The sequence below is a fragment of the Doryrhamphus excisus genome, chromosome 4 (genome assembly GCF_030265055.1).
Source record: "Doryrhamphus excisus isolate RoL2022-K1 chromosome 4, RoL_Dexc_1.0, whole genome shotgun sequence".
Taxonomy (NCBI): domain Eukaryota; kingdom Metazoa; phylum Chordata; class Actinopteri; order Syngnathiformes; family Syngnathidae; genus Doryrhamphus; species Doryrhamphus excisus.
In genome coordinates this window covers 24,814,951-24,834,984 of record NC_080469.1, presented here as the reverse complement: position 1 = coordinate 24,834,984, position 20,034 = coordinate 24,814,951, and the positions used below count along the sequence as shown (strand labels likewise).

The following is a 20,034-nucleotide window of genomic DNA, read 5'->3' as shown; positions in this document are numbered from 1 at the left end:
TTTATTCTTTGCTACGTCTTGAGTCGTTCAAACTCAAGTCTTTGTAAGCGTAGTGTCAGATTCGCGAGTCTTTGTTCAACACCTATGAGTCAGTCAATATTGAGTCTTCATCAAGCGCCTATGAGTCGGTCAAACTCAAGTCTTTGTATTCGCAGTGTCAGATTCGCGAGTCTTTGTTCAACACCTGTGAGTCAGTCAATCTCGAGTCATCATCAAGCACCCATGAGTCAGTACAACTTTATTCTTTGCTACATCTTGAGTCGTTCAAACTCAAGTCTTTGTAAGCGCAGTGTCAGATTCGCGAGTCTTTGTTCAACACCTATGAGTCAGTAAATCTTGAGTCATCAAAGCACCCATGAGTCAGTACAACTTGAGTCTTTGCCACCTCTTGAGTCAGTCAAACTCTAGTCTTTGTAATCGCAGTGTCAGATTCGCGAGTCTTTGTTCAACACCTGTGAGTCAGTCAATCTTGAGTCATTATCAAGAACCCATGAGTCAGTACAACTGAGTCTTTGCCACCTCTTGAGAGTGACTCACCGTGACAGACGCCATCTTGACTGTAGAATCCGGTGCCGCAGTCGGGAACGCACTCGCCGTCTTTGAGCAAGGCGGCCGGGTCGGAACATGACACACACTCCTGTGGACTCGGACCACGGCACTCGGAGCACTGTTCGGAACAGCCTGGTGGAAACAACCATTATTTTTATTTTTATTTTTATTTTTATTTTTATTTTTATTTTTATTTTTATTTTTATTTTTATTTTTATTTTTATTTTTATTTTTATTTTTAAATTTTAATTTTAATTTTAATTTTAATTTTAATTTTAATTTTAATTTTAATTTTAATTTTAATTTTAATTTTAATTTTAATTTTAATTTTAATTTTAATTTTAATTTTAATTTTTATGTCATGTACCAAAAATAAAAAATAAAAAATAAAAAATAAAAAATAAAAAATTAAAAAATAAAAATTAAAAATTAAAAATTAAAAATTAAAAATTAAAAATTAAAAATTAAAAATTAAAAATTAAAAATTAAAAAAATTAAAAATACAAAATACAAAAAATTTAACTATGTTAGGAAAGCAGGAAGTGAACAAATGTAACAGTTAGTGATTGTACCAGATGGAGGGGTAGGATTTAATAAGCTTTGCTTCTTCCTACTCCTTTTGGACATGTGGAACTGGGAACTGATTATGGGATGCACTCAATTGGAATCTGATGCATGTTCAAATGGAATAAAACCATTCCCATTCCCATTCCCATTAAATGGCGTTCTGGATCCTGAATATGTGAGTCGGGAGTCGTGTAATTATTTAGAGGGACATTTAGAGTAAGACGAGGAAGCGCACCCCCGGAGTTCACAGGTTATGCCAACATGTTGAGGAGCATCATGTTCCTCATGCTCTTTATCATGAATTCATTCCTCTCATGCATTTGAAGACGACCAAAGCCCAGCTTATCCAAACAAGCCGCTTAGCTTCCGTCAGGCTTATGGAAATGTTGGAATATTCAATTAGTTGGAATCCACTTCCTAGCCGGCTATTTTTAGTTCCGAGCCACTTCCACTTCCTCATCTCGCGCATGAGACCGCGGTGCCACCACTCGAGAGACAAACGGACCTCATTGAGATGATTGTCTCATGACCTCATGACGACCTCATGACCTCATGAAGTCCACCACGGGACGTCCTCAATGTCAAAGTAGGCATCGAGTTGACAAAGATGGCCGACAGTATGGTTGACATGGCTCTCATGCCATCATGAGGTTTTTCTCATCATGCCGTTGTCTCCAAAATATCCACTTTTCTCATCCAACATTTCCCTCTCATGATAATACTCATGATGATGTTCCCACCCTGATAATCTCATGGTGGTCTCTTCTCATTCTTTGATTCCTAGCTCAGACTTTTCACAATGCTCTTTCTCATATATCTTCTCAGACTCATCATCTCCTGTCACAATGTGTTTTTTCATAGCCTCGCTCTGGTCTTCTTTGATGATGAGAATCTCATGACGCTGTCATTCTCCTCATTCACCTCTTCTCATAATGTGTTTTCTCATAGCTGTCATTATGTTGTTTTCTCATGATACCCTCATGGTGCCCTCTGGCCTTCTCTTCTCATGACAATCTCATTCCCCAATGCTCATGATACTCATTTCTCCCAAAATCTCTTCTCATAATGTGCTCTCATTCCTGTCGTGTTGTTCTCATCTCATGATAATCTCATGGTGCTCTATGTGCCCAAGAGTCTGACAATGTTCTCATTCTTTGATGCTTGTATCTCATAACGATCTCCACAATGCTTTCTTCTCATGACTCTTTCATGAGAATCTCAGGGCGCTACGGTTATTATCTCTTCTCATGGCACACACATTGTGCCTTCTGTTGCTGTGAGTCTCATGGTCTTCTCATTCTTGGGTGCGTCTATCTCATACAGTAATGCTCACTTGTCACAATGTCCTCTTCTCATAACTCATAACTTGTCTTTCATGAAAATGAGAAAAAATGAGTGCTTCACACTCATCTCATCTCATAATGTGTATTCTCATGAATCAAATCATTGCCATGATTTTTTTCTTCTCATGATAATCTCATGGTGATTCCTGTTCCAGAGAGTCTCATGGTATTCTCATTCTTTGAAGCTCTCTTTCCATAATGCTTTCTTCTCATAAACCTTCTCTTCTCATGACAATCTCATGGCGCTACGATTGCACACTGCTCTTTTGTCCCAATCATCTCTTCTCATGATGTGTTTTCTCATAGCTGCCACTAATTTCTTTTCTCATGATAATCTCATGGTGACTCCTGTCCCTGGGAATCTCATGGTGTTCTCATTCTTTGAAGCGCTCTTTTCTCATGGCGCTATGATTCACTCTTTTCTAGCAATCATCTCTTCTCATGATGTGTTTTCTCATAGCTGCCACTAATTTCTCTTCTCATGGTAATCTCATGGTGTTCTCATTCTTTGAAGCTCTCTTTTCTCATGAGGGTCTCATGGTGCTATGATTCTACTACAATGCTCATGATACACTTTCCTCCCATTCATCTCTTCTCATGATGTGTTTTCTCATAGTTGCCACTAATTTCTCTTCACATGATAATCTCATGGTGACTCCTGTCCCTGAGAATCTCATGGTGTTCTCATTCTTTGAAGCTCTCCCTCATGATAGTCTCATGGCGCTATGATTCACTCTTTTCTCCCAATCATCTCTTCTCATGATGTGTTTTCTCATAGCTGCCACTAATTTATCTTCTCATAATAATCTCATGGTGTTCTCATTCTCTGAAGCTCTCTTTTCTCATGAGGGTATGATTCTACTACAATGCTCATGATACACTTTTCTCCCAATCATCTCTTCTCATCACGTGTTTTCTCATAGTTGCCACTAATTTCTTTTCTCATGATAATCTCATGGTGACTCCTGTCCCTGAGAATCTCATGGTGTTCTCATTCTTTGAAGCTCTCTTTCCTCATGATGGTATCATGACGCTATGATTCACTCTTTTCCTCCAATCATGCCTTCTCATGATGTGTTTTCTCATAGCTGCCACTAATTTCTGTTCTCATGATATGAGATATATCGGTATATATGATATGACATGGTGTTCTCATTCTTTGAAGCTCTCTTTTCTCATGATGGTCTCATGACGCTATGATTCTACTACCATGCTCATGATACACTTTTCTCCCAAACATCTCTTCTCATAGCTGCCACTAATTTCTTTTCTCATGATAATCTCATGGTGACTCCTGTCCCTGAGAATCTCATGGTGTTCTCATTCTTTGAAGCTCTCTTTTCTCATGATGGTCTCATGACGCTATGATTCTACTACAATGCTCATGATGCACTTTTCTCCCAATCATCTCTTCTCATGATGTGTTTTCTCATAGCTGCCACTAATTTCTCTTCACATGATAATCTCATGGTGACTCCTGTCCCTGAGAATCTCATGGTGTTCTCATTCTTTGAAGCTCTCCCTCACAATAGTCTCATGGCGCTATGATTCACTCTTTTCTCCCAATCATCTCTTCTCATGATGTGTTTTCTCATAGCTGCCACTAATTTATCTTCTCATGATAATCTCCTGGTGTTCTCATTCTCTGGAGCTCTCTTTTCTCATGAGGCTATGATTCTACTACAATGCTCATGATACACTTTTCTCCCAATCATCTCTTCTCATCATGTGTTTTCTCATAGTTGCCACTAATTTCTTTTCTCATGATAATCTCATGGTGACTCCTGTCCCTGAGAATCTCATGGTGTTCTCATTCTTTGAAGCTCTCTTTCCTCATGATGGTATCATGACGCTATGATTCACTCTTTTCCTCCAATCATGCCTTCTCATGATGTGTTTTCTCATAGCTGCCACTAATTTTTTTTTCACTTCTCATGGTGATTCCTGTCCCCAAGAGTCTCATTGTGTTCTCATTTTTTGAAGCTCTCTTGAAGCTCTCTCTCATGATAGTATCATGACGCTATGATTCACTCTTTTCTCCCAATCATCTCTTTTCATGATGTGTTTTCTCATAGCTGCCACTTATTTCTGTTCTCATGATATGAGATATATCGGTATATATGATATGACGTGGTGTTCTCATTCTTTGAAGCTCTCTTTTCTCATGATGGTCTCATGGCGCTATGATTCTACTACCATGCTCATGATACACTTTTCTCCCAAAAATCTCTTCTCATAGCTGCCACTAATTTCTTTTCTCGTGATAATCTCATGGTGACTCCTGTCCCTGAGAATCTCATGGTGTTCTCATTCTTTGAAGCTCTCTTTTCTCATGATGGTCTCATGACGCTATGATTCTACTACAATGCTCATGATGCACTTTTCTCCCAATCATCTCTTCTCATGATGTGTTTTCTCATAGCTGCCACTAATTTCTCTTCACATGATAATCTCATGGTGACTCCTGTCCCTGAGAATCTCATGGTGTTCTCATTCTTTGAAGCTCTCCCTCACAATAGTCTCATGGCGCTATGATTCACTCTTTTCTCCCAATCATCTCTTCTCATGATGTGTTTTCTCATAGCTGCCACTAATTTATCTTCTCATGATAATCTCATGGTGTTCTCATTCTCTGGAGCTCTCTTTTCTCATGAGGCTATGATTCTACTACAATGCTCATGATACACTTTTCTCCCAATCATCTCTTCTCATCATGTGTTTTCTCATAGTTGCCACTAATTTCTTTTCTCATGATAATCTCATGGTGACTCCTGTCCCTGAGAATCTCAAGGTGTTCTCATTCTTTGAAGCTCTCTTTCCTCATGATGGTCTCATGACGCTATGATTCACTCTTTTCCTCCAATCATGCCTTCTCATGATGTGTTTTCTCATAGCTGCCACTAATTTCTGTTCTCATGATATGAGATATATCGGTATATATGATATGACATGGTGTTCTCATTCTTTGAACCTCTCTTTTCTCATGATGGTCTCATGGCGCTATGATTCTACTACCATGCTCATGATACACTTTTCTCCCAAACATCTCTTCTCATAGCTGCCACTAATTTCTTTTCTCATGATAATCTCATGGTGACTCCTGTCCCTGAGAATCTCATGGTGTTCTCATTCTTTGAAGCTCTCTTTCCTCATGATGGTATCATGACGCTATGATTCACTCTTTTCACCCAATCATCTTTTCTCACAAAGCTGTCATGACGCCCTCGTCTCATGACCCCCTCGTCTCATGATGGTCTCATCTCCATCTCATCCCCCCGGGCTTCTCTCGCTCCCTCTCTCTCAGGAGCGATGTGCATCGTCATGTCTCTTGTTCCGCGTCCAAAGGTCTCTCTCGTTTCTCTTCAGGCACTTTTCTTCAGTTGGCTCCACTCTTCCATTTTTTTTTTTGTCTTCTCATCCTCCTCCTCATTTTCTCAGAGCGCTGAGGATCCAGTGCGGGTTCGTGATGCATTTGATCAAACGCTAAGTATTTCATTCCGAGCCGCACGGAGCGTCTGGATACATATTGTATCGCCTCAGTGGACCATGTATTAATGTTTCCAGTTGATTCTCAGCTTGTTTAGTAATGAATGTTGCATTTGCCTTCCGTCGTCTTTAAGTTGATGTATTTCCACATGCATCATTTATGTCTGCACGCTGCAGCATCGGATGGTCTACGAGGGGGATTACACGTCCTTCAACCCCCCCCCCCCCCCTTTTGCAGGGAACCAATTTCTGGAAGGCAAAACTTATCAGCATGTGTAATCCTAGTAGGCCAAAAGCGCCACCCCCGGCGCTAACCCCCAACCAGCCCCCCCCCCCCCCCCCCCCCCCGCCCCCCCGCCCCACGGCCCCAGGGCTGTGCATGACCTGGGATGAGCTCGAGATGAGTGCATCGTCACACTGGTGCCGCATACGCTATAATCTTGCTAGCGGGACGGGTGAGGACACGCGATTACCAGACCGCCCCCCCCCCCTTCCCCCCCCGCCCCCCCCATGCATAAATGTCCTGTAATAAGATCAGGGCTGCAGGTATTAAAGCCAGCACAGACAAAGCGGCTTTGCCATAATAATAATCATCATCATCATCATCATCATTATGTTTATTTTCCTCAAACGGGATCAACCTTTTTTTCTCCTGGTCAATTCCTTGTTAGGAAGAAAGTAATCCCTCGCTACTTCGGACTTCACTAGCTCGTTTTTTTAAGAATATGCTAAGAAGAATTATGTCTACTATATTGGGTAATATGAATGTAAAAGTGACTATAGGGGTGCTATTTCATGTCTAGAGGTTTCTAATAATGTTACAATCCATTTGATTTATTTATTTATGTCTATTATATTGAGTAATATGAGTGTAAAGATGACTATAGGGGTGCTATTTCATGTCTAGAGGTTTCTAATTGTGTTACAACACAGTTTTTTCTTTAATTATGTCTACTATATTGGGTAATATGAGTGTAAAGATGACTATAGGGGTGCTATTTTATGTCTAGAGGTTTCTAATGATATTACAACCCAATTTTTTTAGGGGTGCTATTTCATGTCTAGAGGTTTCTAATTGTGTTACAACCCAGTTTTTTTCTTTAATTATGTCTAATATGTTGGGTAATACGAGTGTAAAGGTCACTATAGGGGTGCTATTTCATGTCTAGAGGTTTCTAATTGTGTTACAACCCATTGTTTCCCTTTAATTATGTCTACTTTATTGGGTAATATGAGCGTAGAGATGACTATAGGGGTGCTATTTCATGTCTAGAGGTTTCTAATAGTGTTACAACCCATTTTTCCCTTGAATTATGTCTACATTATTAGGTAATATAAGTGTAGAGATGACTATAGGGGTGCTATTTCATGTCCAGAGGTTTCTAATTGTGTTACAACCCAGTTTTTTTCTTTAATTATGTCTACTATATTGGGTAATACAAGTGTAAAGATGACTATAGGGGTGCTAGTTCATGTCTAGAGGTTTCTAATGATATTACAACCCAGTTTTTTTCTTTAATTATGTCTACTATGTTGGGTAATATGAGTGTAGAGATGACTATAGGGGTGCTATTTCATGTCTAGAAGTTTCTAATAATGTTACAGCACATTTTTTCTTTAATTATGTCTACTATATTGGGTAATATGAGTGTAAAGATGACTATAGGGGTGCTATTTCATGTCTAGAGGTTTCTAATGATATTACAAGCCAGTTTTTTCTTTAATTATGTCTACTATATTGGGTAATATGAGTGTAAAGATGACTATAGGGGTGCTATTTCATGTCTAGAAGTCTCTAATAATGTTACAACCCAGTTTGTTCCTCTAATTGTGTCTAGTATTTGAGTAATGCAACTGGAAAGATGACTATAGAGGTGCTATTTAATGTCTATAGGCTTCTAATAATGTTACAACCCATTGTTTTCTTTAATTATGTCTGCTATGTTGGGTAATATGAGCGTAAAAATTACTATAGGGGTGCTATTTAATATCTAGAGGTTTCTAATTATATTACAACCCACTTCTTTCTTTAATTATGTCTACTATATTGGGTAATATAAGTGTAAAAATGACTATAGGGGTGCTATTTCATGTCTAGAGGTTTCTAATGATATTACAACCCACTTCTTTCTTTCTTTAGATGACTATAGGCTACTAAAAATGTTATTTTGAATTATAATAGCCTATTGCTAAAAAACAAACCGGCCCGTGATCCTAATACGGAGGCGTGTACTCTAAACCGTGACTCTGTGGGTCCAAAGCTATTTTTTCCCGTGTTTTGAATAAACCAAGAGACTGTCAACTGCCACACTCGGAAAGAAAGTGAAACGCAAACAAAAGTAGGCAACCCCGTCACGCTAGGTAATTCACCCAGTCTGGCTTCGCCGACACCGACACCGACACCGCAGCGCCAAGAAACACAAATGAGTCCCCCCCCGTTCGTCGTGGGGGTTCCAGACGTAGTTTTACAAGTCTGGATGTGTTTTATGTTTTTTTTCGATGTGCCTCACCTGCGGCCGCTTCCTCCCTCTCACCTGTGTAGCAACATGTGTTAGCAGCGGCCTAATTACAGCCTTCATGACGATGATGATGATGATGATGATGCGCTACACTTGCTCTGTAACGGCACGGTGTAATTAGGTGGGGGGGGGGGGGGGGGGGGGGAGAAAAAAGGATTTATGGAATAACTTGCCTCCGTGTTGCTGCTGCTTCAGCGTGGGAAGCCCGGGAAAAAGAGGAAGCAACATTACGGGAATGACAGCTTTGGAAAGCAAACAGCTGGAGGGATAAGTCCAAATGTTCTACTGTAATACTGTAATACTGTAATACTGTAATACTGTAATACTGTAATACTCTAACCTCATTTCTTTCTTTGCCTGAACTCTGTACTTTTTACTTTAGCCGGCTGAAATGAGAGTTAAAGTGGACATGTTTGAAAATGTTCATTTTTTTTGGGGGGGGGGGGGGGCATTTTTGTTGTCTCTTGCAGCTGTTGCAGTGTAAAGATGACTATAGGGGTGCTATTTCATGTCTAGAGGTTTCTAATGATATTACAAGCCAGTTTTTTTTATTTAATTATGTCTACTATATTGGGTAATATGAGTGTAAAGATGACCATAGGGGTGCTATTTCATGTCAAGAGGTTTCTAATGATATTAAAACCCAGTTTTTTTTTCTTTAATTATGTCTACTATATTGGGTAGTATGAGTGTAAAGATGACTATAGGGGTGCTATTTCATGCCTAGAGGTTTCTAATGATATTACAACAGAGTTTTTTTCTTTAATAATGTCTACTATATTGGGTAATATGAGTGTAAAGATGACTATAGGGGTGCTATTTCATGCCTAGAGGTTTCTAATGATATTACAACAGAGTTTTTTTCTTTAATAATGTCTACTATATTGGGTAATATGAGTGTAAAGATGGCTATAGGGGTGCTATTACATGTGTAGAGGTTTCTAATAATATTACAAGCCAGTTTTTTTATTTAATTATGTCTACTATATTGGGTAGTATGAGTGTAAAGATGACTATAGGGGTGCTATTTCATGTCTAGAGGTTTCTAATAATATTACAAGCCAGTTTTTTTCTTTAATTATGTCTACTATATTGGGTAGTATGAGTGTAAAGATGACTATAGGGGTGCTATTTCATGTCTTGAGGTTTCTAACGACATTACAACCCAGTTTTTTTCTTTAATAATGTCTACTATATTGGGTAATATGAGTGTAAAGATGACTATAGGGGTGCTATTTCATGCCTAGAGGTTTCTAATGATATTACAACAGAGTTTTTTTCTTTAATAATGTCTACTATATTGGGTAATATGAGTGTAAAGATGGCTATAGGGGTGCTATTTCATGTCTAGAGGTTTCTAATGATATTACAAGCCAGTTTTTTTTAATTTAATTATGTCTACTATATTGGGTAATATGAGTGTAAAGATGACTATAGGGGTGCTATTTCATGTCTAGAGGTTTCTAATGACATTACAGCCCAATTTTGTTCTTTAATTATGTCTACTATATTGGGTAGTATGAGTGTAAAGATGACTATAGGGGTGCTATTTCATGTCTAGAGGTTTCTAATGATATTACAACCACATTTTGTTCTTTAATTATGTCTACTATATTGGGTAATATGAGTGTAAAGATGACTATAGGGGTGCTATTTCATGTCTAGAGGTTTCTAATGATATTACAACCCATTGTTTTCTTCAATTATGTCTACTATATTGGGTGATATGAGTGTAAAAATGACTATAGGGGTGCTATTTTATGTCCAGAGGTTTCTAACGATATTTCAACCCCGTTTTTTTCTTTAATTATGTCTACTATATTGGGTAATATGAGTGTAAAGATGACTATAGGGGTGCTATTTCATGTCTAGAGGTTTCTAATGATAAAAAAACATTCCAAGCCAGTAGTTATAATTAATTTATATTTTTTGTGTGTGTCTTAAAAAAATCTATTGTTGTGTAAACAATTGTTGTCACGTCAGCTGGAGATGCCGCTTGTTTACGTGGACAACGGACACGACGGACGTATCATAAATTCCCCTAAAGAAAAGCCGTCTCCATGACAACCAACTCCTTCTCCTTCTATCTTTAACGCGCCGACATTGTTTCCCGTATTTACTGCCGTCATGAGACGAGGTGAGGACAACACCAGGGAGGTCTACGCGGATCTTCCGGGTGGTCCTGGTCCTCTGCCAAGATAAACTGTTATCTTCTGTGTGGTGGGATTTTTTTTTTTATGCCAAAACCTTCCTATAACAGAGCCGTGAGCACATTTAAACCTTTTTTCCTCAAATTCTTCAGCGGGTCCGAGGCATCACAAATGCATGACTCGGACTTCTGCAAGGCTTTTGTACGCCGTGAAAAGCTGGATGGGCTGAGGAAGATTTTTTTTTTTTCTTGTCAGAGTAAAAAAGTGCTAGCATGCTCGGAGAGGGGGAGCTGAAATCCCCCCATCCTCTCAACGACATTCTAATAATTGTGACATTATTCCCATAATATTATATATTTTTTCCCAACCTAATTTTACAAACATTTGCCGCAAAAAACTCTAATATTTTATGTATCATACTATATTTATCGTACTAAAATTACATTATTTTTCCTCATAAAATAATTTTTTTTCATTAGATTATGGCTTTAAAATTATATGTTAATTGTTTAATATTTCAGCTTTATTGTACTAAAATTACAATATTTTTTCTTAATAATATTACGGGTTTAAAAAAACTCTAAAATTATACATATATATGTTATAAAATTATAACATATAATTTTAATTATAACATAAAATTACAACTTTAATTTTTGTAAATTTTCTTTTTCGAATTTTAGTATTTTATTCCCATAATATTAAGACTTTTTGCCCAAGCTAATTTTGCCTAAAATTGCAACTTTTGTTCCTGATAATATTATGATTTAAAACATATTTTTTATCTAAATATAAATAACATATTTTGCTTCTATGTCACCTTTTATTTTTGTTGTTTTTAATTTCCAATTAATTCATCTTCTTGTTCATTTTCTTTTAATAATCGTGACATTATTCCCATAATATTATTGTTATTATGGTACTAAAATGACAATATTTTTCCTCATAAAATTTTATTTTTTTTCATTAGATTATGGCTTTAAAATAATATGTTAATTCTTTAATATTTCAGCTTTATGGTACTAAAATCACAATATTTTTTTTCATAATATTACGGGTTTATTATTATAATATTATATATATTGTACTATATTTATCATACTAAAATGATTATTTTTCCTCCTAAAATTTTATTTTTTTCATTAGATTATGGCTTTAAAATAATTTGTTAATGCTTTAATATTTCAGCTTTATGATACTAAAATGACAATATTTTTTCTTCCTAATATTACGGGTTTATTATTTTAATATATATATATATATTGTACTATATTTATCGTACTAAAATTGGGTTTTTTCCTCATAAAATTAATTTTTTTTCATTAGATTATGGCTTTAAAATAATATGTTAATTCTTTAATATTTCAGCTTTATGATACTAAAATGACAATATTTTTCCTCATAAAATTTTAATTTTTTTCATTAGATTATGGCTTTAAAATAATATGTTAATTCTTTAATATTTCAGCTTCATGGTACTAAAATAATAATATTTTTTATTCATAATATTACGGGTTTATTCATGTACAATTATTATTATTTCTGTTATTCTTTTGAGTTAATTCTCTTCAAATTATAAAATTATAGATATTTTTATCATTTCTGCTGTCATATTTTTCAATTTTATTTTTCAACGGTTTAATTTTTCTTCTTGTAAATTTGCTACTTGTTATTATGACTATTATATGGGGGGGGGGGGGACAACGACATTCATTACGGTGTGAAATTGAGCTGCACGAACAATCGGGGTCGTAATGGCCGCCCCTCTTTTCTTTCCCGGCCAACAGTCACAGCTGGTCTTCCGTGCGGGAACGCCGCCAGAACACATTAGCATATTAGCATATTAGCATAGCATGCACGCTGTTATTTATTGGTCCTGGCTGGAGGGCAGTAAGAGACCTGGAAGGTAGATTGCTTGATTAATTGTTACGCGGGAAAGAGGAAACTAGTCTCCGGTCTGGCGAAGGTTTATAAAGCATTGATCAGCTTCCCAGTTTCCGGTTTTCCTTTTTTCCGTGGTTTGCGCTCGCAAAAACACACAATAAAAACAAGAGAAATGAGATTCCGAGCAGTAAAGTACTCAACGCTTGGAGGTCTTGCAAAAAGTGATTGGTCTGGGTCAGACCTCCACGAGGTAAACAATTACAAATCTTATAGAATAAAGTCTTTTCCTGTTCCTCCGTCCTCCGTGTTTATCACCTGCAGGAAGTCCAACCGTGAAAAATAATAATAATAATAATAATCAACAAAGAAAAGTTCAAGGATGAAACTCATTTCAAAATGCAAATTGGTTTTCAATAATTATAATCTCCCGTTTTGAAGCAAACTTGGAGGCCAAGAAGTAGCGTCCATGTGATGAAAAGCAAAATAGAGCTAATTTCCAGTGAATGGAGCGAGGTTCCAAAAGTTTGAGATGTTAGCGCGTCAGTAATTTTGGCGCCTCGTCGGGTAAACAGAAAACATAAGCAAATACTGGACCAAAATAATCCCTAAAAGTGCTGAAAAATATGACAGCATAAAGCAAGCAGATGGAGTGAGGTTCCAGAGGATTGGGAAGTTAGCGCGTCAATACTGTAATTTTGGCCACTTGTGAAGTAAACTCAACCTAAGCATAAATACTTGAACAAAATTTCAAATTACAATGACGGGAGGGACTTAAGCTGTAGTATCAATTGGAATTTTGGCTAGATCGGACGTAGGCTGTCCTATCTAGTCTTTGATCTTGACTGAGTAGGCCTTGAGCTGTCCTACCAAGTATTTTATAATGACGGGAGGGACTTAAGCTGTAGTATCAATTGGATCTTTGACTACTGGATCGGATGTGGGCTGTCCTATCTAGTCTCTGATCATGACAAGGTAGGCCTTGAGCTGTCCTACCAAGTGTTTTACAATGACGGGGAGGGACTTAAGCTGTAGTAGCAATTGGATCTTTGACTAGATCGGACGTAGGCTGTCCTATCTAGTCTTTGATCTTGACTAGGTAGGCCTTGAGCTGTCCTACCAGGTATTTTATAATGACTGCGAGGGACTCAAACTCTAGTATCAATTGGATCTTTGACTAGATCAGATGTGGGCTGTCCTATCTAGTCTTTCATCTTGACTAGGTAGGCCTTGAGCTGTCCTACCAGGTATTTTATAATGACTGCGAGGGACTCAAACTCTAGTATCAATTGGATCTTTGACTAGATCAGATGTGGGCTGTCCTATCTAGTCTTTCATCTTGACTAGGTCGGCCTTGAGCTGTCCTACCAAGTGTTTTACAATGACGGGGACGAGCTTAAGCTGTAGTATCAGTTGGATCTTTGACTAGATCGAATGTGGGCTGTCCTATCTAGTCTTTGATCATGACAAGGTAGGCCTTGAGCTGTCCTACCAAGTATTTTATAGTGACGGGAGGGACTTAAGCTGTAGTATCAATTGGAATTTTGACTAGATCGAATGTGGGCTGTCCTATCTAGTCTTTGAACATGACAAGGTAGGCCTTGAGGTGTCCTACCAAGTGTTTTACAATGACGGGAGGGACTTGAGCTGTAGTATCAATTGGATCTTTGACTACTGGATCGGATGTGGGCTGTCCTATCTAGTCTCTGATCATGACAAGGTAGGCCTTGAGCTGTCCTACCAAGTATTTTATAACGATGGGGAGGGACTTAAGCTGTAGTATCAATTGGATCTTTGACTAGATTGGATGTTGGCTGTCCTATCTAGTCTTTCATCTTGACTGAGTAGGCCTTGAGCTGTCCTACCAAGTGTTTTACAATGACGGGAGGGATTTAAGCTGTAGTATCAATTGGATCTTTGATTACTGGATCGGATGTGGGCTGTCCTATCTAGTCTCTGATCATGACAAGGTAGGCCTTGAGCTGTCCCACCAAGTATTTTATAATGACGGTGGAGAGACTTAAGCTGTCCTATCTAGTCTTTCATCTTGACTCGGTAGGCCATGAGCTGTCCTACCAAGTATTTTATAATGACGGGGACGAACTTAAGCTGTAGTATGAATTTGATCTTTGACTAGATTGAATGTGGGCTGTCCTATCTAGTCTTTGATCTTTTGAGCTGTCCTACCAAGTATTTTATAATGATGGGGAGGGACTTAAACTGTAGTATGAATTGGATCTTTGACAAAATTGAATGTGGGCTGTCCTATCTAGTCTTTGATCTTTTGAGCTGTCCTACCAAGTATTTTATAACGATGGGGAGGGACTTAAGCTGTAGTATCAATTGGATCTTTGACTACTGTATCGGATGTGGGCTGTCCTATCTAGTCTTTGATCATTTGAGCTGTCCTACCAAGTATTTTATAATGACGGGGAGGGACTTAAGCTGTACTAGCTAGTTTTTGATCATGACTAAGTAGGTCTTGTGCTGTCCTATCAAGTGTTTTATAATGATGGGGAGGGACTTAAGCTGTAGTATCAATTGGATCTTTGACTAGATTGAATGTGGGCTGTCCTATCTAGTCTTTGATCATTTGATTCAAAGACGGGGGAGGGACTTAAGCTGTCCTAGTTTTTGATCACGACTAAGTAGGCCTTGTGCTGTCCTACCAAGTATTTTATCGTGACGAGGTAGAACTTGAGCTGTCCTAGCTAGTTTTTTTTATCATGACTAGGTAGGCCTTGAGCTGTCCTACCAAGTATTTTATCGTGACAAGGTAGAACTTGAGCTGTCCTAGCTAGTTTTTTTTATCATGACTAGGTAGGCCTTGACCTGTCCTATCAAGTGGAGCCACAACTGGACTGAATCAAACAAGTAGGAGAACTCATGTCGAGTTCAATTCCCCTCCACCCTACCAAGTCTGGTACCTCATGAAACAATAAAAGTAAAAGCCACTCACGGCGGCAGTGTCGGTTGTGGTCCTGATAGGTTCCAGCGGGACAGGAAGTCAGGCACTGGCTGCTGTCGGCGCTCAGCAGGGGCCGCTGGAGGCTGCAGGACTGGCAAGACCACCTGCTGGAGCAGATGGTGCAGGATGATGGGCAGGCTGGAGGGAGGAGAGAGAGAAAGAGACAGAGATGAAAAAAAAGTAGAAACCTCGAGTGGAATCCAAAAAAAATCCACTCAATGATGGTGTGGTTAACTTCTTTTTACACTTGTATGCCATATAAGAAGCATCCATGTGTAAGATGACGGCCTCTTTCATAAAGTTTTCCAGTTTTATGGCACATTTAAATCGACTTTTTCATAGGTTTTTCCGCCGCCCCCGTCCCCCCCGTCCACCCCCTCCCCCACCCGTCACAGCCCAAAGCAATATATGAAATTTACTAGTCAACAAAGTTTCTGGAGTTTTTTTTTTTTATTGATCCATTTTTTTTTACCCAGTACCTGAGCTGCAGTTACAGTATTTCAGAGTTGACATTTACCCTTAAAAAAAAAAAAAAAGTACAATAAATAAATAAATAAATACATCACGGTGGTCTGAAGGTGAAGTACTTGCTGCGTGACGAATAAAGTGATGGACTTTCAACATCAACAGAAAAATAACTTTACTGATATATTCACAGACATGATTATTAGTATACAAAATTATTACAAATACTACATACTGTAAGTACTATACTATGAAAAGGGAAACTTAAACTGAAAAATGACATTACGGCATCGGTATTTATATAGTAGTACTCTGATCCAGGGGTGTCCTAACTTTTTCACTGACTTTACTTCCACAAAGCTAATTAAAAAAAAAAAAAAAAATTGTGTTTTTTATCCGAATAATAAAAAATAATTTTGGGCACCCCTGGCAATGTTCCGAATGTTCCTTTCTAAATTCCTGGTTGTCGGGATCAACCATTCTAGGTAAATATATCATATAGCAAACCAATACAGTCATAGATTAGAAAGATTTATAGAAAGTATGTAATAATTATTTTAATAAAAGTAGGAGGGTGCCTAAATTTGGGCACCCCAACAGAAAAATTTATTTTTTTTTTGCTTTTTTTTCAAATATTTCAACTTTCTTTTTAAATAATCTTTGTAAAAAAAATGTTGGGAATTTTTGTATTTTATTCCCATAATATTAAGATTTTTTGGCCAAGCTAATTTTGCCTAAAATTGCCTAAAATTTTGTTTTTTTTTTGTTCCTGATAATATTATGATTTAAAACATATTTTTAATCTAAATATAAATAACATATTTTGTTTCTATGTCATCTTTTATTATTGTTGATTTTCATTTCCAATTAATTCATCTTCTTGTTAATTTTCCTCTAATAATCGTGACATTATTCCCATAATATTATATTATTAAGTAAGTGTAAAACTTAATTTTACAAACATTTGCCGCAAAAAACTCGAATATTATATATATCGTACTATATTTATCGTACTAAAATGATGTTATTTTTCCTCATAAAATTAAAATTTTCTCATTAGATTATAGTTCTAAAATAATATTAAAATTCTATAGTATTTCAGCATTATAGTACTAAAATGACAATATTTTTCCTCATAAAATATTTTCTGGGCTTTAAAATAATTAGTTAATTATTAAATATTAATATAAATATTTAATATATAATTGTTAAATATTTTCAGCTTTATGGTACTACAATGACAATTTTTTTCTCATAAAATTACAATTTTCTCATTCGATTATGGCTCTAAAATAATATGTTAATTATTTAATATTTCAGCTTTATGGTACTAAAATGACTATTTTTTTCCCTCATAATATTTTGGGTTTATTCTTGTACAATTGTGACTTTTTTCTGTTATTTTTTTGACTTAATTCTCTTCAAATAATAGCTATTTTTAGCATTTCTGCTGTCATATTTTTCAATTTTTTTTTCCAACGGTTTCATTTTCATTTTCTTTTAAATTTGCTACTTGTTATTATAATTTTTTCCATAATGTCGCTAGCCGGCTAGTAGCTAGCTGGTTTGGTGTGGCGAGGTGTCACTACGCCTGTGACGTAGTTCTTTGGTGTAATAATAATAATAATAATAATGGTATTAATAATAATAAAAAATAATTTAAAATGATAAATAAAAACAAATAAAAATAAAAATAAAAATAAAAATAAAAATAAAAATAAAAATAAAAATAAAAATAAAAATAAAAATAAAAATAAAAATAAAAATAAAAATAAAATAAAAATAAAAATAAAAATAAAAATAAAAATAAAAATAAAAATAAAAATAAAAATAAAAATAAAAATAAAAATAAAAATAAAAATGTGGTTTTTGCTCGGTTAATATTTATCTGTTTTGCATCACATGACCATTCACGCTCGGCAAGCCCCGGCCCGGCACTTTAAGCGGTGGATGTTAGCCGCTATGTTCTCACATTTGCAAACGTTTTCCTGTCTGATAGTTTTACGGCGCCGCTGTTTACGGCCTAATGAGTTGTGGCGCGCAATAAAAAGTCAAGCCGGCGAGGAGAACGGGGGTCAATGAGGTGGGAGGGCGGTCGAGCCGGCGCTCGCCGTAAAAGCGGGAAGCCTCTGCGGCGTGGCGTGGCGTGGCGGTGGCGGCGCTGTTGGGGGTCAAGGTGAACGGTTAACAGCGGGCTGAAATATATATATATATATCCGGTGATGTAGCGTCTCTGCTGCCCCCCCCAGCTCCGCCCCCCTCGGCCGAGTCGAATTGTGGAGTCAAAAGTTTAATGTGTTTAAAATTGCTGCTCATCGGAGGTTAACTGCAATTACGCTCTCTGCGGCGTTCGATGCATAATTGAAGGGCACGGCTTCAACCGAGCGTGATGGCGGCCATATTAAGTGCCGATTTTAATAAGCATTTATTCATATTCATCATGTGCTGATATGATATGTGACGCCGCTTATGCAAAAAAAAAAACAAAAAAATGACCTCACAGACGCATGACGTAAAAAAACAACACTATATTAAAGTGTTACCCAGCATACCTTGCTGGTTCCAAGCTCTAAATCGGCACATAGTGTACCTGCACAGGCGCCTTCGTCAGGGAAGAAGCCATCGGGACACGAGGGCAGGCAGCGCCCCAAGTGGAGGACGGCTTTGGGGTCCTTGCAGCTCTCGCAGTGGTCAGGAGTCCCGGTACAGGACTGGCAGTCTGCGTGACACGGAACTGGAAAAGAAATGTCAAGTTCTTGACCTGGAAGACGTCACGTTTGACAAAACAACAGCAGATCTTCAAAGCTCTCGTGGAGACCTTTAATTTGACGTATGACTCAAGGTGGCTCGTTACTTGTTGAGTTTTGACCTTGACACTGGTGAACTTTGACCTCAGAGGTCAATGGCCACCAAAAGCTTTTCACCGTAGCAGCTACCTTCCTTGAAATAAAATATAAATAATACACATTTCTCCTTTGTTCTTAAATCCTCATTGAATAATAAAAAATAACCTAGCACTTTGGCACTCGAGCACTTTAATACCTAAGTACTCAAGCACTTTAATACTGTACTTAAACACTTTAGTACTCCAGCACTTTAATATTGTACCCAAACACATCAGTACTCAAGCACTTTAATACTGTACCTAAACACTTAGTACTCCAGCACTTTAATACTGTACCTAAACACTTTAGTACTCGAGCACTTTAATACTGTACCCAAACACTTTAGTACCCAAGCACTATAATACTGTACCTAAACACTGTAGTAATCAAGCACTTTAATACTCTACCTAACTTTAGTACTCCAGCACTTTAATACTGTACCTAAACACTTTAGTAGTCAAGCACTTTAATACTGTACCTAAATACTGTAGTACTCAAGCACTTTAATACTGTAGCTAACTTTAGTACTCAAGCACTTTAATACTGTACCTAAACACTTTAGCACTCAAGCACTTAAATACCTAAACACTTTAGTACTCAAGCACTTAAATACTTAAACACTTTAGTACTCAAGCACTTAAATACTGTACCTAAACACTTTAGTACTTCAGCACTTTAATACCTAAACACTTTAATACTCAAGCACTTTAATACCTAAACACTTTAGTACTCAAGCACTTAAATACCGAAACACTTTAGTACTTTAATACTGTACCTAACTTTAGTACTCCAGCTCTTTAATACTGTACCTAAACACTTTAGCACACAAGCACTTTAATACTGTACTTAAACACTTTAGTACTCCAGCACTTTAATACCCAAACATTTTAGTACTCAAGCACTTAGTATATACTGTACCTAGACACTGTAGTACTCAAGCACTTTAATACTGTACCAAACTTTAGTACTCAAGCACTTTAATACTGTACCTAAACACTTTAGTACTTCAGCACTTTAATACTGTACCTAAACACTTTAGTACTTCAGCACTTTAATACCTAAACACTTTAGTACTCAAGTACTTTACTACTGTACCGAAACACTTTAGTACTCAAGCACTTTAATACTGTACCAAACTTTAGTACTCAAGCACTTTAATACTGTACCTAACTTTAGTACCTAAACACTTGCATAATGCATAATTGTGGAGAAATGTCATGA

The 20,034-nt window shown here is 37.1% G+C and overlaps 1 protein-coding gene across 2 annotated transcripts in view; it reads right to left on the bottom strand.

Annotated features, from left to right (window-relative positions):
* Positions 1 to 20,034, bottom strand: part of fras1 (Fraser extracellular matrix complex subunit 1) — a 212,828-nt gene that overhangs the window by 105,273 nt on the left and 87,521 nt on the right. For both annotated transcript variants that reach the window (XM_058069763.1, XM_058069762.1), the window contains exons 12-14: positions 18,519 to 18,662; positions 15,455 to 15,601; positions 538 to 681 (exon numbers count right to left, since the gene is read on the bottom strand). In XM_058069763.1, the coding sequence (XP_057925746.1) occupies positions 538 to 681; positions 15,455 to 15,601; positions 18,519 to 18,662 (435 nt within the window). The remainder of the gene's footprint in view (positions 1 to 537; positions 682 to 15,454; positions 15,602 to 18,518; positions 18,663 to 20,034) is intronic.